The 12,619-nt window shown below is 43.9% G+C and overlaps 3 protein-coding genes across 4 annotated transcripts; 2 read left to right on the top strand and 1 right to left on the bottom strand.

Moving 5' to 3' along the window:
- Positions 1 to 1,317: 1,317 nt before the first annotated feature.
- On the top strand, positions 1,318 to 2,830 carry LOC114790566 (gamma-crystallin M2-like). The gene is made up of 3 exons (XM_028980740.1): positions 1,318 to 1,394; positions 1,627 to 1,869; positions 2,444 to 2,830. Exons 1-3 carry the CDS (start codon positions 1,386 to 1,388, stop codon positions 2,717 to 2,719), a joined length of 528 nt encoding a protein of 175 aa, XP_028836573.1. The 5' UTR covers positions 1,318 to 1,385; the 3' UTR covers positions 2,720 to 2,830.
- Positions 2,831 to 4,144: 1,314 nt separating this feature from the next.
- Positions 4,145 to 5,889, top strand: LOC114790298 (gamma-crystallin M2-like). 2 transcript variants are annotated; one of them, XM_028980249.1, is made up of 3 exons: positions 4,145 to 4,245; positions 4,464 to 4,706; positions 5,539 to 5,889. In XM_028980249.1, the coding sequence occupies exons 1-3, from the start codon at positions 4,237 to 4,239 to the stop codon at positions 5,803 to 5,805; spliced, it is 519 nt and encodes a 172-aa protein (XP_028836082.1). In that variant the 5' UTR covers positions 4,145 to 4,236; the 3' UTR covers positions 5,806 to 5,889. The 2 variants fall into 2 exon arrangements, with proteins under 2 accessions (XP_028836082.1, XP_028836081.1); XM_028980248.1 differs by lacking the exon at positions 4,145 to 4,245 and adding an exon at positions 4,349 to 4,389.
- A 3,745-nt stretch (positions 5,890 to 9,634) lies between these two features.
- sowahcb (sosondowah ankyrin repeat domain family Cb) lies at positions 9,635 to 12,301 on the bottom strand. The gene has a single exon (XM_028980913.1). It carries the CDS (start codon positions 12,148 to 12,150, stop codon positions 10,894 to 10,896), a length of 1,257 nt encoding a protein of 418 aa, XP_028836746.1. The 5' UTR covers positions 12,151 to 12,301; the 3' UTR covers positions 9,635 to 10,893.
- Between the last annotated feature and the right edge of the window lie 318 nt (positions 12,302 to 12,619).

Raw genomic sequence — 12,619 nt, 5'->3', positions numbered from 1 at the left:
TCAAATCTCTGAACCTGATGAATAAGCAAGATGCACATAGCGGATCATTTTTTTCTGTATCATTGGCTGCAAAAACAGACAGATTTGGATGTGGTCCACCAGCATTGCTGCTACTCATCTGAACACCAATGATAATGCATTAATTGAAAGACTGATGTGAGCGGTTGCAGTTTCAGCTCGATAATATCCTGTGACAAAAGTGCATAATGACACTATTTGCAGTGAAATACCATTGAAAATGTGACGCATCACCCCAGAACAATATTTATTTAATATGATTAAGAAATGCATGCAGTACTGTACAGTCTTTTTTTTTTTTTTTTACAGCAGAAAGGTTAATAACAGCAAAAAAGTGAAACAACTTTCATGGAACCCACCAACACAGAGAGTCAGGCATATTGTGTCTGTCTCCATGACAACAGTTTGAAAGGGCAGGATGACAGGCATTGTGGGTGTCAGACAAGGTCACAGGAACATGCTACCATGACTCAGCCCAAATGTACAGTGTGTTTGGGTTATGAGAACAGAAGGACAACTTAAATGGTAATCACTTCAAATTGGATTCTGTATGTCAATATATTAAAATCTATGATAAAGCACCAAATTTGCTAGGAAGTGTTGCAGACGCCATCACACAATGTTTCATAGACAGAAAGCAGTGATTAATGGGCCTTACTAACATAAGTGATTTAGCTGGTACTAATTATGTGTCAGATATGATATCAGTGGTAACCTAATTAAAGACTGGGCTCATAACCGGCAGTTGAAATTTAATGTATAGAAATGTAAGGTAATCCACGCAGTGAGCAAAAATATATAATACAGATATACTATGAGCTAAACTGAGGTTAACTGTATTTGTATAAGTTGTATAATAAATATGTTAATTTGTATAGTTTCGAGCAAAGGAGTCTGTCTGTGAGGAAGAAATTATCTTCACAATGTTGAGAGTATGGAATAGTTTGCTTGAGGGGGAAGCTAAAACCTTGTATTCCTAGAACTGTACTGGAATATGACAAATTAATTCCTAATTTTAGTGTCTTGGCTGATGGATGCTTTGCTTTGTTCTTATCAAAAAGCCAATTTAAAAAAATCAATTTAAATATCTATATTCCATGACCATGTAAAGACATGTGGGGGTCTGGGCTTGTAAAAATAGTTTGCTGGTTGAAGGCCTTTATACTGGCCTCATTGCAGTTCTGGCAGTTGTTTAATACAGAGCCATTAAATTGGAACAAAGAGAAATCAAACTTGAACAAATCATTTGCTGATATGCAAATCATAGCTATTTAGACATCAATTGCTTTTCCTCGTCAGCACATTTTGTTTACAGATAAATACCTTGGCTGGTGCTGTGGCCCAGAAGGAGACTCACCTTAATCAACATGGGGAAAGTAAGTAAGGAGCTCCAGCAATAAAAACAGCATTAACTAGAAAGGGAAAAAATATATTGAAAAATCTTTATATATCATATCAAAAAATATTTTATTTATCTTACAAAAATGTCAGGAATTTCAGGGCGATTTTGGGGAGAAATTGATTTTTTACAAAATCTCCCCCCCCTAAAACAATAACTGTTGGCTGCTCAAATCTCCATCTCTCTTTTACCCTTCCTCCTCTCTCTAGATTGCATTCTTTGAGGAGAAGAATTTCCAGGGCCGGAGCTATGAGTGCAGCAGTGACTGTGCCGACCTGCAGTCCTATTTCTCCCGCTGCAACTCCATTCGGGTGGAAAGCGGCTCCTGGGTTCTCTTCGAGCATCCAAACTACAAGGGCTACCAGTACATCGTGAGCCCCGGGGAGTACGCCGATTACCAGCAGTGGATGGGCTTCAGTGACAGCGTCAAATCCTGTCGCACCATCAAAAATGTAAGACATACCTAACTTTGATAACAAAATTTGCCCGAACTTGTTCCTGTGTGGTCATGTACTGACAACGAAACAATGGCTTCTAGGTTTTTGGACAAATGTAGCTAAATTGTGTTAATAATCAGACCTAAATATTTGTGTAATGTGTAAATTAAATTACTGTGTAAATAATGTGTAAATTAAATTACTTTGAGTGTTAAGTATTACTGTTTGCTGAGTAGAACTGTGCCTTGTCACATGTGGAATGTCGGTGGAATCAACAGCTTCTTTATTCAGCAAAATCCAGTAGACAATAACAGCGGACAAAAGGGACATTTTTGGCAGAGGTTTTCTTCAAACTCACCATAGATGCCAAGAAATCCTTTTAAAGGGGAACACTACTGCTTGATGTGAATGGACCTTTTATGACAAACATTTAAATGCCACAATTTGCCCATTTTAAACCACTCAGTACTGGACTATGGAGTATGGTTTGGGTTTGGAACCCACTCAGAATCCACTCATTGTACAGTGGCACTGCAGCAATTTGCTGAATGTCTCTCACACTCCGCTTTCTTTCTGTATTTACTGCAAGGTCTACAGCAATGTCTACAAACTGAGACTCTATGAGAGGCCTGAGTTCGGAGGTCAGATGGTTGAGTACACAGAGGACTGCCCATCCGTCCAAGAGGCCTTCAAGATCCGCGAAATCTTCTCATGCATGGTCACTCATGGTGCCTGGGGATTCTTTGAGCTCCCAAACTACAGGGGGCGCCAGTACTTCCTTGAACGTGGAGAATACAGGAAGTTTGCTGACTGGGGGGCTCCATCTCCTATAGTCGGTTCTTTCCGAAGGATCACAGAGTTCTAGAGCTTCCTTGTTCAGAACCTGCATTAATTGCATCAGAACACAAATATCATGATAAATAGTAAGATTGCCTCATTTCATGTTTGAAAAGGAAATAAAATCATATTACCAAAACCTGAGAATGAGAAGATGTTTCATGAGTAGTTTATGGTGTCACAGAGGTTGAAATAATATATTATAACCATATAATATATAAGTACCCACTTTCACAAAATCATAAAATCAACTTTGTACTGAGAAGTAGAGTGCCTTCTCTCAAGGTTATTTACACCAAAGACATTCTTGCACAATCTAGTGTGATTAAACTTTTCGAAAAGCAACAGTGAAATTAAAAATATAACTGTGTGAATGAAGCGTATTGAAGTGAAAGCGTAAGCGTATTCCTGAACAGCATTTGAACATCATTCATCTCAGGGTTGCATTGAGAGATGAATAGATACAAATTACTTTTGTTGACTCTAATACTCCATGAGAAAAATATAGTAAAAATGTTATTCAATCATGTTCATGATAAAATGAACAATACTGTTCTAAAAAATATCTATAAGGACATGGATAGAGGATATTAGGGGTTGAATACCTGCAGTTTTCCCAGAAACAATTGTTAGTGTGTATAATGATACATCATACTCATCTTCACACATGAGAATACACGTGATCACCCAGGTCCCATAGCATCAACCTTTATAGAACGTTCCCAATGTTGAACGTATTCATATCATACTTTCTCTCTCTATAACGAGAACGCTAATCATTTACATGTGTTTTTTTTATTTGTCCCACTTATGATTGTCAGGTTTTGCTTACATTTGGAGATTTTTGTTCAAATATTGATATATGTTGCTAAACTAGCTTAATGCTACAGCCAGGTTCAATTAATTTTAATGTCATTTTAACTATTTTTAACCTGTGGTTAAAAATGTACATTCTGGTATGAGATGATAGAGACTCCAAGAGACTTGATGTCTCTTGAGCAATAAGACTGATTCAACAAAATAAACTTAATTAGTTTGCATTTATTTGCTTGTGATGACAACTGAATATGTTTGCTGCAGAAGCCTTTTTGCTGTGAACAAATATGTTCATACATTTTTTTTTTTAACACAACGCAGGTCAAAACATTTTTTGCCCACGCAATAGTGGAACTGCGGCAAAAAGTATAAACTACAGAACGTAACAGATACGTCATTAGGAGGTCAGTAACATGCTCTAAGCTTAACAAAACACAATTGTTCTCCCTCTCAAGGTCTTCCATGACTTTCCTTACCAAAGATGCTAGATCCTCTTGAACTTATTTCGATAAGCCCAAAGTTCATAAGAAACATACTGTTTTCTGCGCTGCTAAGCTGGAATTACTTTTGTGTTGATGGCCACCAAATGCTGGAAGCAAATTGATATAAATAAATAAATCTTTTCTGGAATTGAGCAGGGTGGAATCAGGTCAGCTTCTATTCAATGGCCATTAAACTTCACATAAAGGGATTTATTTTGAGACAAGCACAGCATCAGCTATTGTGCAGATGTTAATGGTGAGTTGATTTGAATGACAATGATTCTCCTGCCAATGCATTTCATTGTCCTAGATATAAATTACACTGTTGCTAGAAGCATTACAGTGTATGTTAGGTGAACTGTATTTACATTTTTTTGGAAAGATGGATCGTATGGGGAAGGTAGGATGACTTGGATTTGTTTTTTTATGTCTTAGCTCTTAAGATGGCCTCATGCTCTAACCATCTGTCTGCAGATTGTGTTCTATGAGGACAGGAACTTTCAGGGCCATTGCTATGAGTGCACCAGTGACTGTCCTGAACTCAGCTCCCATTTTGGCCGCTGTAACTCCATCCGGGTGGAGAGTGGGGCGTGGGTGCTGTATGAGCGCCCCAACTATGCCGGCTCCCAGTACATACTGACCCTTGGAGAGTTCCCAGAGTACCAGCACTGGATGGGCTTCAATGACACCATCCGCTCCTGCAGACTGATTCGCAATGTAAGTCAGGATTGGAGGTGACATGGGGAGTCAGATGTTTCCACAGATCCCTGTTTCTCAAGAATGACAGTGAAAAGCATTTTGAGAAGTTGCAGCCAAGCCATAGTTTTATTATCATCTATGAGCTATAGTGACCTCTGAATGTGTTTCAGACAAGGGACAAGCTGGCACAGCATGATAAATGATTAGATCCTCATGACATTTGCATACAATGTTTTGGTCAATGATGCTTGGGAACTTTGCAAATAATGGTTTTGTGGCATTAATGGCATTTTAAGCCAACACCATTTACCCGGGGTAACTTACAATCAGTAGTTACAGGGCCAATCCTGCTAGAGCAAATTAGGGTTACAATGTCTTGCTCGGTGATACAGTGGTAGTAAGTGGGGTTTGAACCTGGGACAGTGGTTACCCATTATGCTATTTATTATAAAAACTAATGTACTTATATCATATTTATAATACAATTTATATTGGGGCAGTGGTGGCCTAGCGGTTAAGGAAGCGGCCCTGTAAACAGTGGCACCTTGGCGGATCGGGATTCGAACCAGCAACCTGCTGGTTCGAATCCCGATCCGCCAAGGCGCCACTGAGGTGCCACTGAGGTGCCACTGAGTAAAGCACCGTCCCCACACACTGCTCCTGTCATGGCTGCCCACTGCTCACTCAGGGTGATGGGATAAATGCAGAGGACAAATTTCACTGTGTGCACCGTGTGCTGTGCTGCTGTGTATCACATGTGACAATCACTTCACTTTATTAACCGATGTTGATATTTAGTTTGCAATTAGAAACAGGCAGCATAACTCCAACAGCTTCCCTTGTGCTCTAGACCTCCGGTATATTTCGTATCCGCATCTTTGAGCGGCCAGATTTCATGGGCCAGATGATGGATTTCTCTGAGGACAACCCATCCCTTCTTGACCGCTTCCGCGAGATCCACTCCTGCAAGGTCCTGGATGGCGCCTGGGTCTTCTACGAACAGCCCAACTATCGGGGGCGCCAATACCTGCTGGAAAGGGGAGACTACAGACGCTTCACTGACTGGAGTGCCCTGCACCCCACTGTGGGATCCCTCCGACGGGTGCAGGAGTTTTAGATGTGCTTCTCTTCTTTAGATCTTATCAACTGATAATATTAATAATGATGCTGATCATGACAATAAAACATTATATATGGCTTACCTACATGCCCTCTGTGTTCTACATTTACAGCATTTATCAGACGCCCTTATCCAGAGCGACTTACAATCAGTAGTTACAGGGACAGTCCCCCTGGAGCAAGCTCAGGGACACAATGGTAGTAAGTGGGATTTGAACCTGGGTCTTCTGGTTCATAGGCGAGTGTGTTACCCACTAGGCTACTACCACCCTACCACCTCTAACCTTCACTCATAGAGGTGCTCAGTTGAACTAGATTATAAGAAATATGTATTATGGTGTCATGAGAACACCAATTCATAATTCCATCAAAGGATGTGAGTGAATGTCAAAACCAGGGTATTCTTTCTTTCTCACCCTATCATGAAACTCCCCGATAATTCCAGACTCCAGCGCAGCAAGTGGTGTGTGTTGGGCATCAGGTGATTGGACAGGCTGGGGCACTGCTGAGGGCATGGACCAGGTGTTCATCAATGGGCACAGTTAAATCCTGGACACAAAGGGGGTTTAGAGTGTGCTGATGATTCAGGGGGATTTGCCAGCAAGGGCCCATGGCGTGCCAGCAGGGCATAGCGCTGAGGTAGCAGCCGGTGCCAGAGACCGCTGAAATGACACTGTGCTTTTGGGACCTCCACAACAATAACCCATGCCAACCCAGAGCATTCGACCCTCACCCGCCCAGCACTGGCAGCTGGGCACGCTGCCCTGAGAGTCTTAGCAGTGACAGCTGGCACTGGCCTGGCGCAAATGAAACGTTACACACTTATTAACCTGCAATTATGGATTTGGAGATTCATTTTGTGAAGCTGTTACAAGTCAAGATGAGTTTTTGCAGATGTGAGAGAGACACTGTGAAGTGCACAAGCTACAAAATGCAAAATGGCATTAACCTTACATGTTGTTTCATGTGGGCGGAGTGTGCAAAATGAGAAAGAAATAAACACAGAAAGAAATCAAAGAAGATCTGCCTGCTGAAGCTCTTTGCTTCTGAGACAGGAAACAGTCCTCTCTGAATAAATGCAGATAATGAGCACTTGACCCGTTTCAGTGTGTTGTATAGCATCACTATATGAGAATATGGAAATATCTACACATCACAACTATCCTACCCTCACTTCATTGGCTCCCCGTCTCTGCAAGAATTGAATCTAATGTCAGCCATTCATGGGCCTGCTCCACCCTGTTTGAAGGAATAACTCAACCCACTTATTTCTATAAGGTCCCTCCACACTGCATCCCACAACCTACTCTTACCCCCCACCTGCCTGACTAAGCTCAACACCATGGGTGACCGGGCTTTCTGTGCTGCTGCCCCTCATCTGAGGAACACCCTCCGGACTTCGGTGTGGTTATAGTAATTTGCAGCGGATTTAGTGACTTTTATTTATTTATGTTTTTACCCTGTAGCATTTTAGAATTTGTGTCAAATGTAAAGTGTGGTACAAATAAAATGTGTTATTTGTATTATTGTTATTACTGTTAGTAATAATTATTATTACTATATTGTTTGTGGGGTTGAAAATCTATCTGAACCTGATGTGTTATATCAAGGAGATTAAACCCAGATGGAAAGTGCGTCAGCAATTCACCATAAACACTAGATGCCAGTTGTTAGATGGAAAGGATGGAAAGTCATCAGCAACGTTTGAAAACTCAATACAATCAAGGGGAGTATAATAACACAGAAATTAACAATGTGCAATAATACTACACATCCCTATTAATAATAAAAGTTATTATTGTTATTATTTTAGTCACGTGATCAGAACCACAGTGCTATTTCTGAGTTTTGTGTTCAGTATTGAAATTGGTTAAAAATAGACAAGTTTGAGCAAATAGCGCCACCCAGTGGATAGAAACATTACCTGGATCTTAATTGACAAAGAAAACAGGTAGTGAAAAAAACCTGGAATATCACTGAAGTGGTTCTAAATGATCTCTGTTGTAAGTGAGAATTAGTAAGTAGTGGTTTCTTTAGTAAAGGAAAAGAAAGAGCAGGTGTCTGCAAATCCCCTTAAGCCCGGCTGACCACTCTGAGCCGATGATGCCTTGGCATAATTACACGTGTCAGATGCACGGTTTCATGATTCAGTTCAAGTGTAGGTAAATTTAGCATTCATCTGCTCAATGGGACTGTGTCAGAGGTCCAAACCAATGCGAAGCCACATACTGTAATGTGCGTCATTTTCAGGATCCGTTTATCAAGTCATTCAAGGTGAAACGAGATGGTTCCGTTTGTTCTGTTGCTCCCAACACGGATCGTTATCAGCACAACTGTGCTGGCTGGACGCACACAAGATTATCAGTCTGTGGACATAAAACAAACGTGGAGGGAGGTACAGAGGCCAAGGCCTGATGACTCCTCACATTTCCCACGTCAGCGGTTTTCCCATGAGAATGTGAGATGACTGGGGTCCTTCTGTGCCGAGTTCCCTACAAGTGCTCTGCTTTGTTCATTGTTAATTTATAACAAAGCATCCAACCAACTCATTTAGAAAAAAAATCCAGACATTATGAAGATATGATATTTCAGATTTGGTTTCATTTAAACTGCAGCTGTGCACATAATGGCAAGCCTGGTTTTAGCGACTTGTTTTTTTTTGCCTTGAACCCTTTCACCATGGAGGGTAAAAACACATTCATAGTTTTTAATTTTTTCATAGTTTTATTTTATTTTTTGGCTGTTGAAAACTTGTTGGCAAACTAACTTCTTTGGTCCAAAAAGGCTAGGACTTTTTTTTGACCACATTATCCTAGCTCCTTGCTGTCCTTGAACTGACCCCATTACCAATGTTTTTTCGGTTGTGCTGCAGACCTGAATAGCAGGGATGGATCTTTATAATAAACCCTTAAAAAAAAAAAAAACACTAAAATATCTTGTTTCAATACAAATGACAGTAAATGTAAAAGTCACTGCTCTGTTTTTTTTGTTTATTAAACTTTTCTTCTGGTTCGAGGCTTAGTTCACCATCACATTCACCTATTCAGAATTATGAATCAGTGCTCCCTAATGACAAGCCAAGTGTCAGGGCCTGTCTCATTTCCTGAGAATCAAAAGCACAGAGACCATGTGGGTTCAGTCATTAAGCGAGTGACGCGGATTAGACTGATTAATGACGATCTGTGTCTCTGGCGTCGGGCACATCCACTCTGCCCAACAGGCAGCATGTTTAGGGCGTGTTTGTGGCACGTTTGTTCTCTTTTATTTCCCAGTGGTGGAGTGGTAGGGGCCTAGTGGGCCTGTAAGTCGCTCTGTATAAGTGCGCCTACTGAATGCCATATATATATGTGAAATGTATGTGTCAGTAGTTCCATGCTCCATGCTCATGGGTGGAGTTTCTTTTGTGACTCAGAAAAAACAAGCCTTGGACCTAACTTCAATATTTAACTCATGATTGCCTTCGGTACCAAGTCGGCTGGCGGTTTTTGGCAACGTGGTGGACCACAAGAACTTATTTTCAGTCCTTAAGAGAGACATTTTGGGTTTGTTTTAGGTGCGAAATGACACACAACGCATGGGGAATGCTGGCTAATGTCACATCAAGAACGTAAATGGATTTGGGAACATAGGGACTGTTTGCTAGTCATCTGTCTCTTGCTCTTTTGTTGGTGTGTAATTATTACTGAAACACAGAAGAGGAACTTAAATGTTGTTTTGGTGATTGAGATGCCCTACCTCTGGACGATTTAACACGTACCAACATTTATTTCACACATTCTCCATTCAGATATAAAAATGAAAGTAAAAATACAATCAACCCAAATGAGTAAAGTACTTGGTGTGATTTTATTTCACAGAGGTCACAGGTCTAGTTATCACCTTCAAGGCCCTCTCGTACCAAAAGTTGCTTCAGCAACACAAATACAATCTAGTACAAAATTTAGATTTAGGTTTTCAGGTTCCAGCCTATAAATTCCAGCAGCTTTTAGGGTGAGCATCCCAGCATAATACACACATGCAGTGGAGGTAAGAACAAGTATAATATGTGCAATCCAACAGAACGCGTGCTTCAAATTAAAGTGCAGGAAAAACTATAGCCTTTGCGAAAGGCTTCTTAAAGAAATAAATTAGAGGGAAAGAATAAATAAGTTGGAGGAGAATTCCAGAAGAGTGTGTTGAACAGACAGTGTTGTGCATGTGGATTTGTGACTGCATTGGTTTGTTTCTCCTGTTGTATGAACAGGACTGCGTTTGCTGTATTTGCTGTACTCAAACACACACACACACACACACACACACACACACACTAACACAAATCCCCCCAGAGCAGAGCAGCCACTATTGACAGCACCGCTAACAGGGCATTGTTTTCAGCAGTGGGTGGGTGATGGGTGTATTGGTGACGTCTATGAATAGCAAAATCTGTGTAAAAAATTTGTTCATGAAACCGTATGGTTGTGCAGCACTGGAAAGTTGAGGCTTGTGGACGCAGCACCAAACAGAGCCATGAGCCGACCTGAGACATGTCGGGAAATGTCCAAAAGTAAAGCCTGGCAAAACTTTTTTTTTTTTTAAAGGGAGCCACGCCTTGGCGCTCAAGTGTCACAGGAGGTTAATAACACATACATACACACTGCAACTGCTGATTATTATCATTTGTACCAATCACACTAATTAACAGGAGAAAAGGGGTTAGTGTCACCATTCAGTAGTTCCCTGATGTCATCAGCCCGAAGATGATGATGATGGTGAAATGACAGAAGGGCTGAACCGTTCCGCCATACTTATACGTGGGACTGTTTCTGTGTAGTAACTATTTTCCAGCATTGATCACATTCGTGTTTCTTATTCTGACTGGCTAAATAAAAGCAATAAAAGCAGCCTTCTGACCCCGCTGTCCCAGGAGACTGGTCCCAGAAAGTCACCGTGCTGCTCATCTTCTGCAACAGATGGACCTGATCGCGGATTTAGTAAAAACAAGCGACCAGTTCTCTGGTTACGAAGCTTCGGAAACATAGATCTAAAAGTACACTTTTCTGCGAATTCCAAAATTCTGCTGCTGACAGTGAGATGATCAAGCTCCTCCTCAACCAAACAGGTTGGACACTGGTCTCGACCTCAGGGGGCTCTTCGGGGCCGCTCGTCCCCCCAGCTCGGGCTCGCTGAAGGACACGCTGTGGACGATCTGCGTCCTGAAGCGGATCTTGTTGAGTCTGGGCTTCATCTTGCTCAGGGAGGTCTTCCTCCTCAGCGCCCCGTCGCACGCGTCCTCCTCCCCGTGGCCGAGCAGCTTGAGCGGCTTCAGGTTGATCCTCCACCGGCCGCCGTCGCCGCCCGCCGCGCCCCCCGCGTCCGAGCCGCAGCGGCCCCCCGCGATGTCCACTACGGCCTCGGCCGCGCCCACGGGCAGATACTGGCACGCCTTCTTCCCGCTGTAGTCACGGGCCTCCACGTCGGCGTCGTACGCGCCCACCAGCAGCTTCACCACCTCCACGTGGCCGTGCATGGCCGCCAGGTGCAGCGGCGTGTAGCCCGCGGCGGAGCGCGCGTTCACGTCGACGGCCACGCCGCGCCGCGTGGCGAAGGTGACCAGCAGCACCAGCAGCTCCTGGCGGCCGAGCTTGGCGGCCCAGTGCAGGCAGGTGAAGCCGGTGACGAAGTCCCGCTTCAGGACCAGGCCGGGGTCGCGGGCGAGGAGGCGGCGGAGGCTCTCCCACTGGCCGTCCGCGGCGCACATCATCCACTCGTGCTCCACGGGGTCCAGGGCCGCCGCGCCGGAGGACGACAGCGACTCGCCGTCGCTCCGGGAGTCCTTGTTGCGCGCCGAGAGAAGGGCCGAGCTGTTCATCATCAGCTCGACGAAGGTCTTCCTGCTCCCTCGGGGCGTGTTCGCGTCCTCCGGCGGGACCTCCGCGGGTGGCAGGTCCCCGTCGAGCCGGAGTTCTGGGGACGCCTCGATCACGGCCACGTTCCCCATGTCCGAGGGAGATCCAGAAAGGGCACAGTCTGCTCCCGTATCCGCCTGGGCTCGTCGCTCGCCGCCAGTTTCGCAACCTGAAGCAGGCGGAATTTCTGGTTCTGCCTCCGCCGTGATTTGTGCAGCTCCACCCTCGCCCGCCACCCTGAACTTCTTCTTCAGACACACGTATTTGAGGCCGCTCTCCACCCTCACGAAGGCCACGCCGTCCACATAGGTCTTGAAGGCTTCCCTCGCCTGGGCTCGAGTGTTGCGCTCGGCCGAGAGGAATGGTCTGAAGTGCTCCACCAGGTCCACGTTCGTCACCCTCCCTCCCCGGTCCGTGATGTAGCGCAGGACCGCCTGCTGACTGCACTCGGTCGCCATCGTGTAACCAGCCTATGGTCCAGAAAAACCCTTTAGTTTACTAAAGTGCACATTAACTGTAGACTAGTAAACAGCATCCCGTCCCGCGCGTCTCCAGGTGCCGCCTGCTGACTGGCGAGCTGCCGTGAGGCCGACCGCATAAGTAGACATCTTGCCCCGCCCCCTAGCAACCGACTCGACGTGAAGCTGTTTTCATAAGGACGCCATGTTGGCTCAAGCCCCGGGGATCCTGGGCGGCAACGGAGCCAAAATGACAGCGGTTTCAAAGACGCAAGGCGGAAACGCTTCCGGAACTGCCCTGGACGCGCTCATTTTATTTGTAGGGGTGTGTGTACATGTTTTATTAAAGGTAATTGAGTAAAACTCTCTAAACCCCATTTGTAATGAGATAGACACATATTATACAGTTATCTTTACACACGATGAAGCTGATATAGGGTTATTATACATTGACCGGAGCTTTGTATAA

Source organism: Denticeps clupeoides, chromosome 5 (assembly GCF_900700375.1).
Source record: "Denticeps clupeoides chromosome 5, fDenClu1.1, whole genome shotgun sequence".
NCBI lineage: Eukaryota > Metazoa > Chordata > Actinopteri > Clupeiformes > Denticipitidae > Denticeps > Denticeps clupeoides.
Note: the sequence above shows the minus strand (reverse complement) of the source record. Positions and strands in the feature narration are given on the sequence as shown.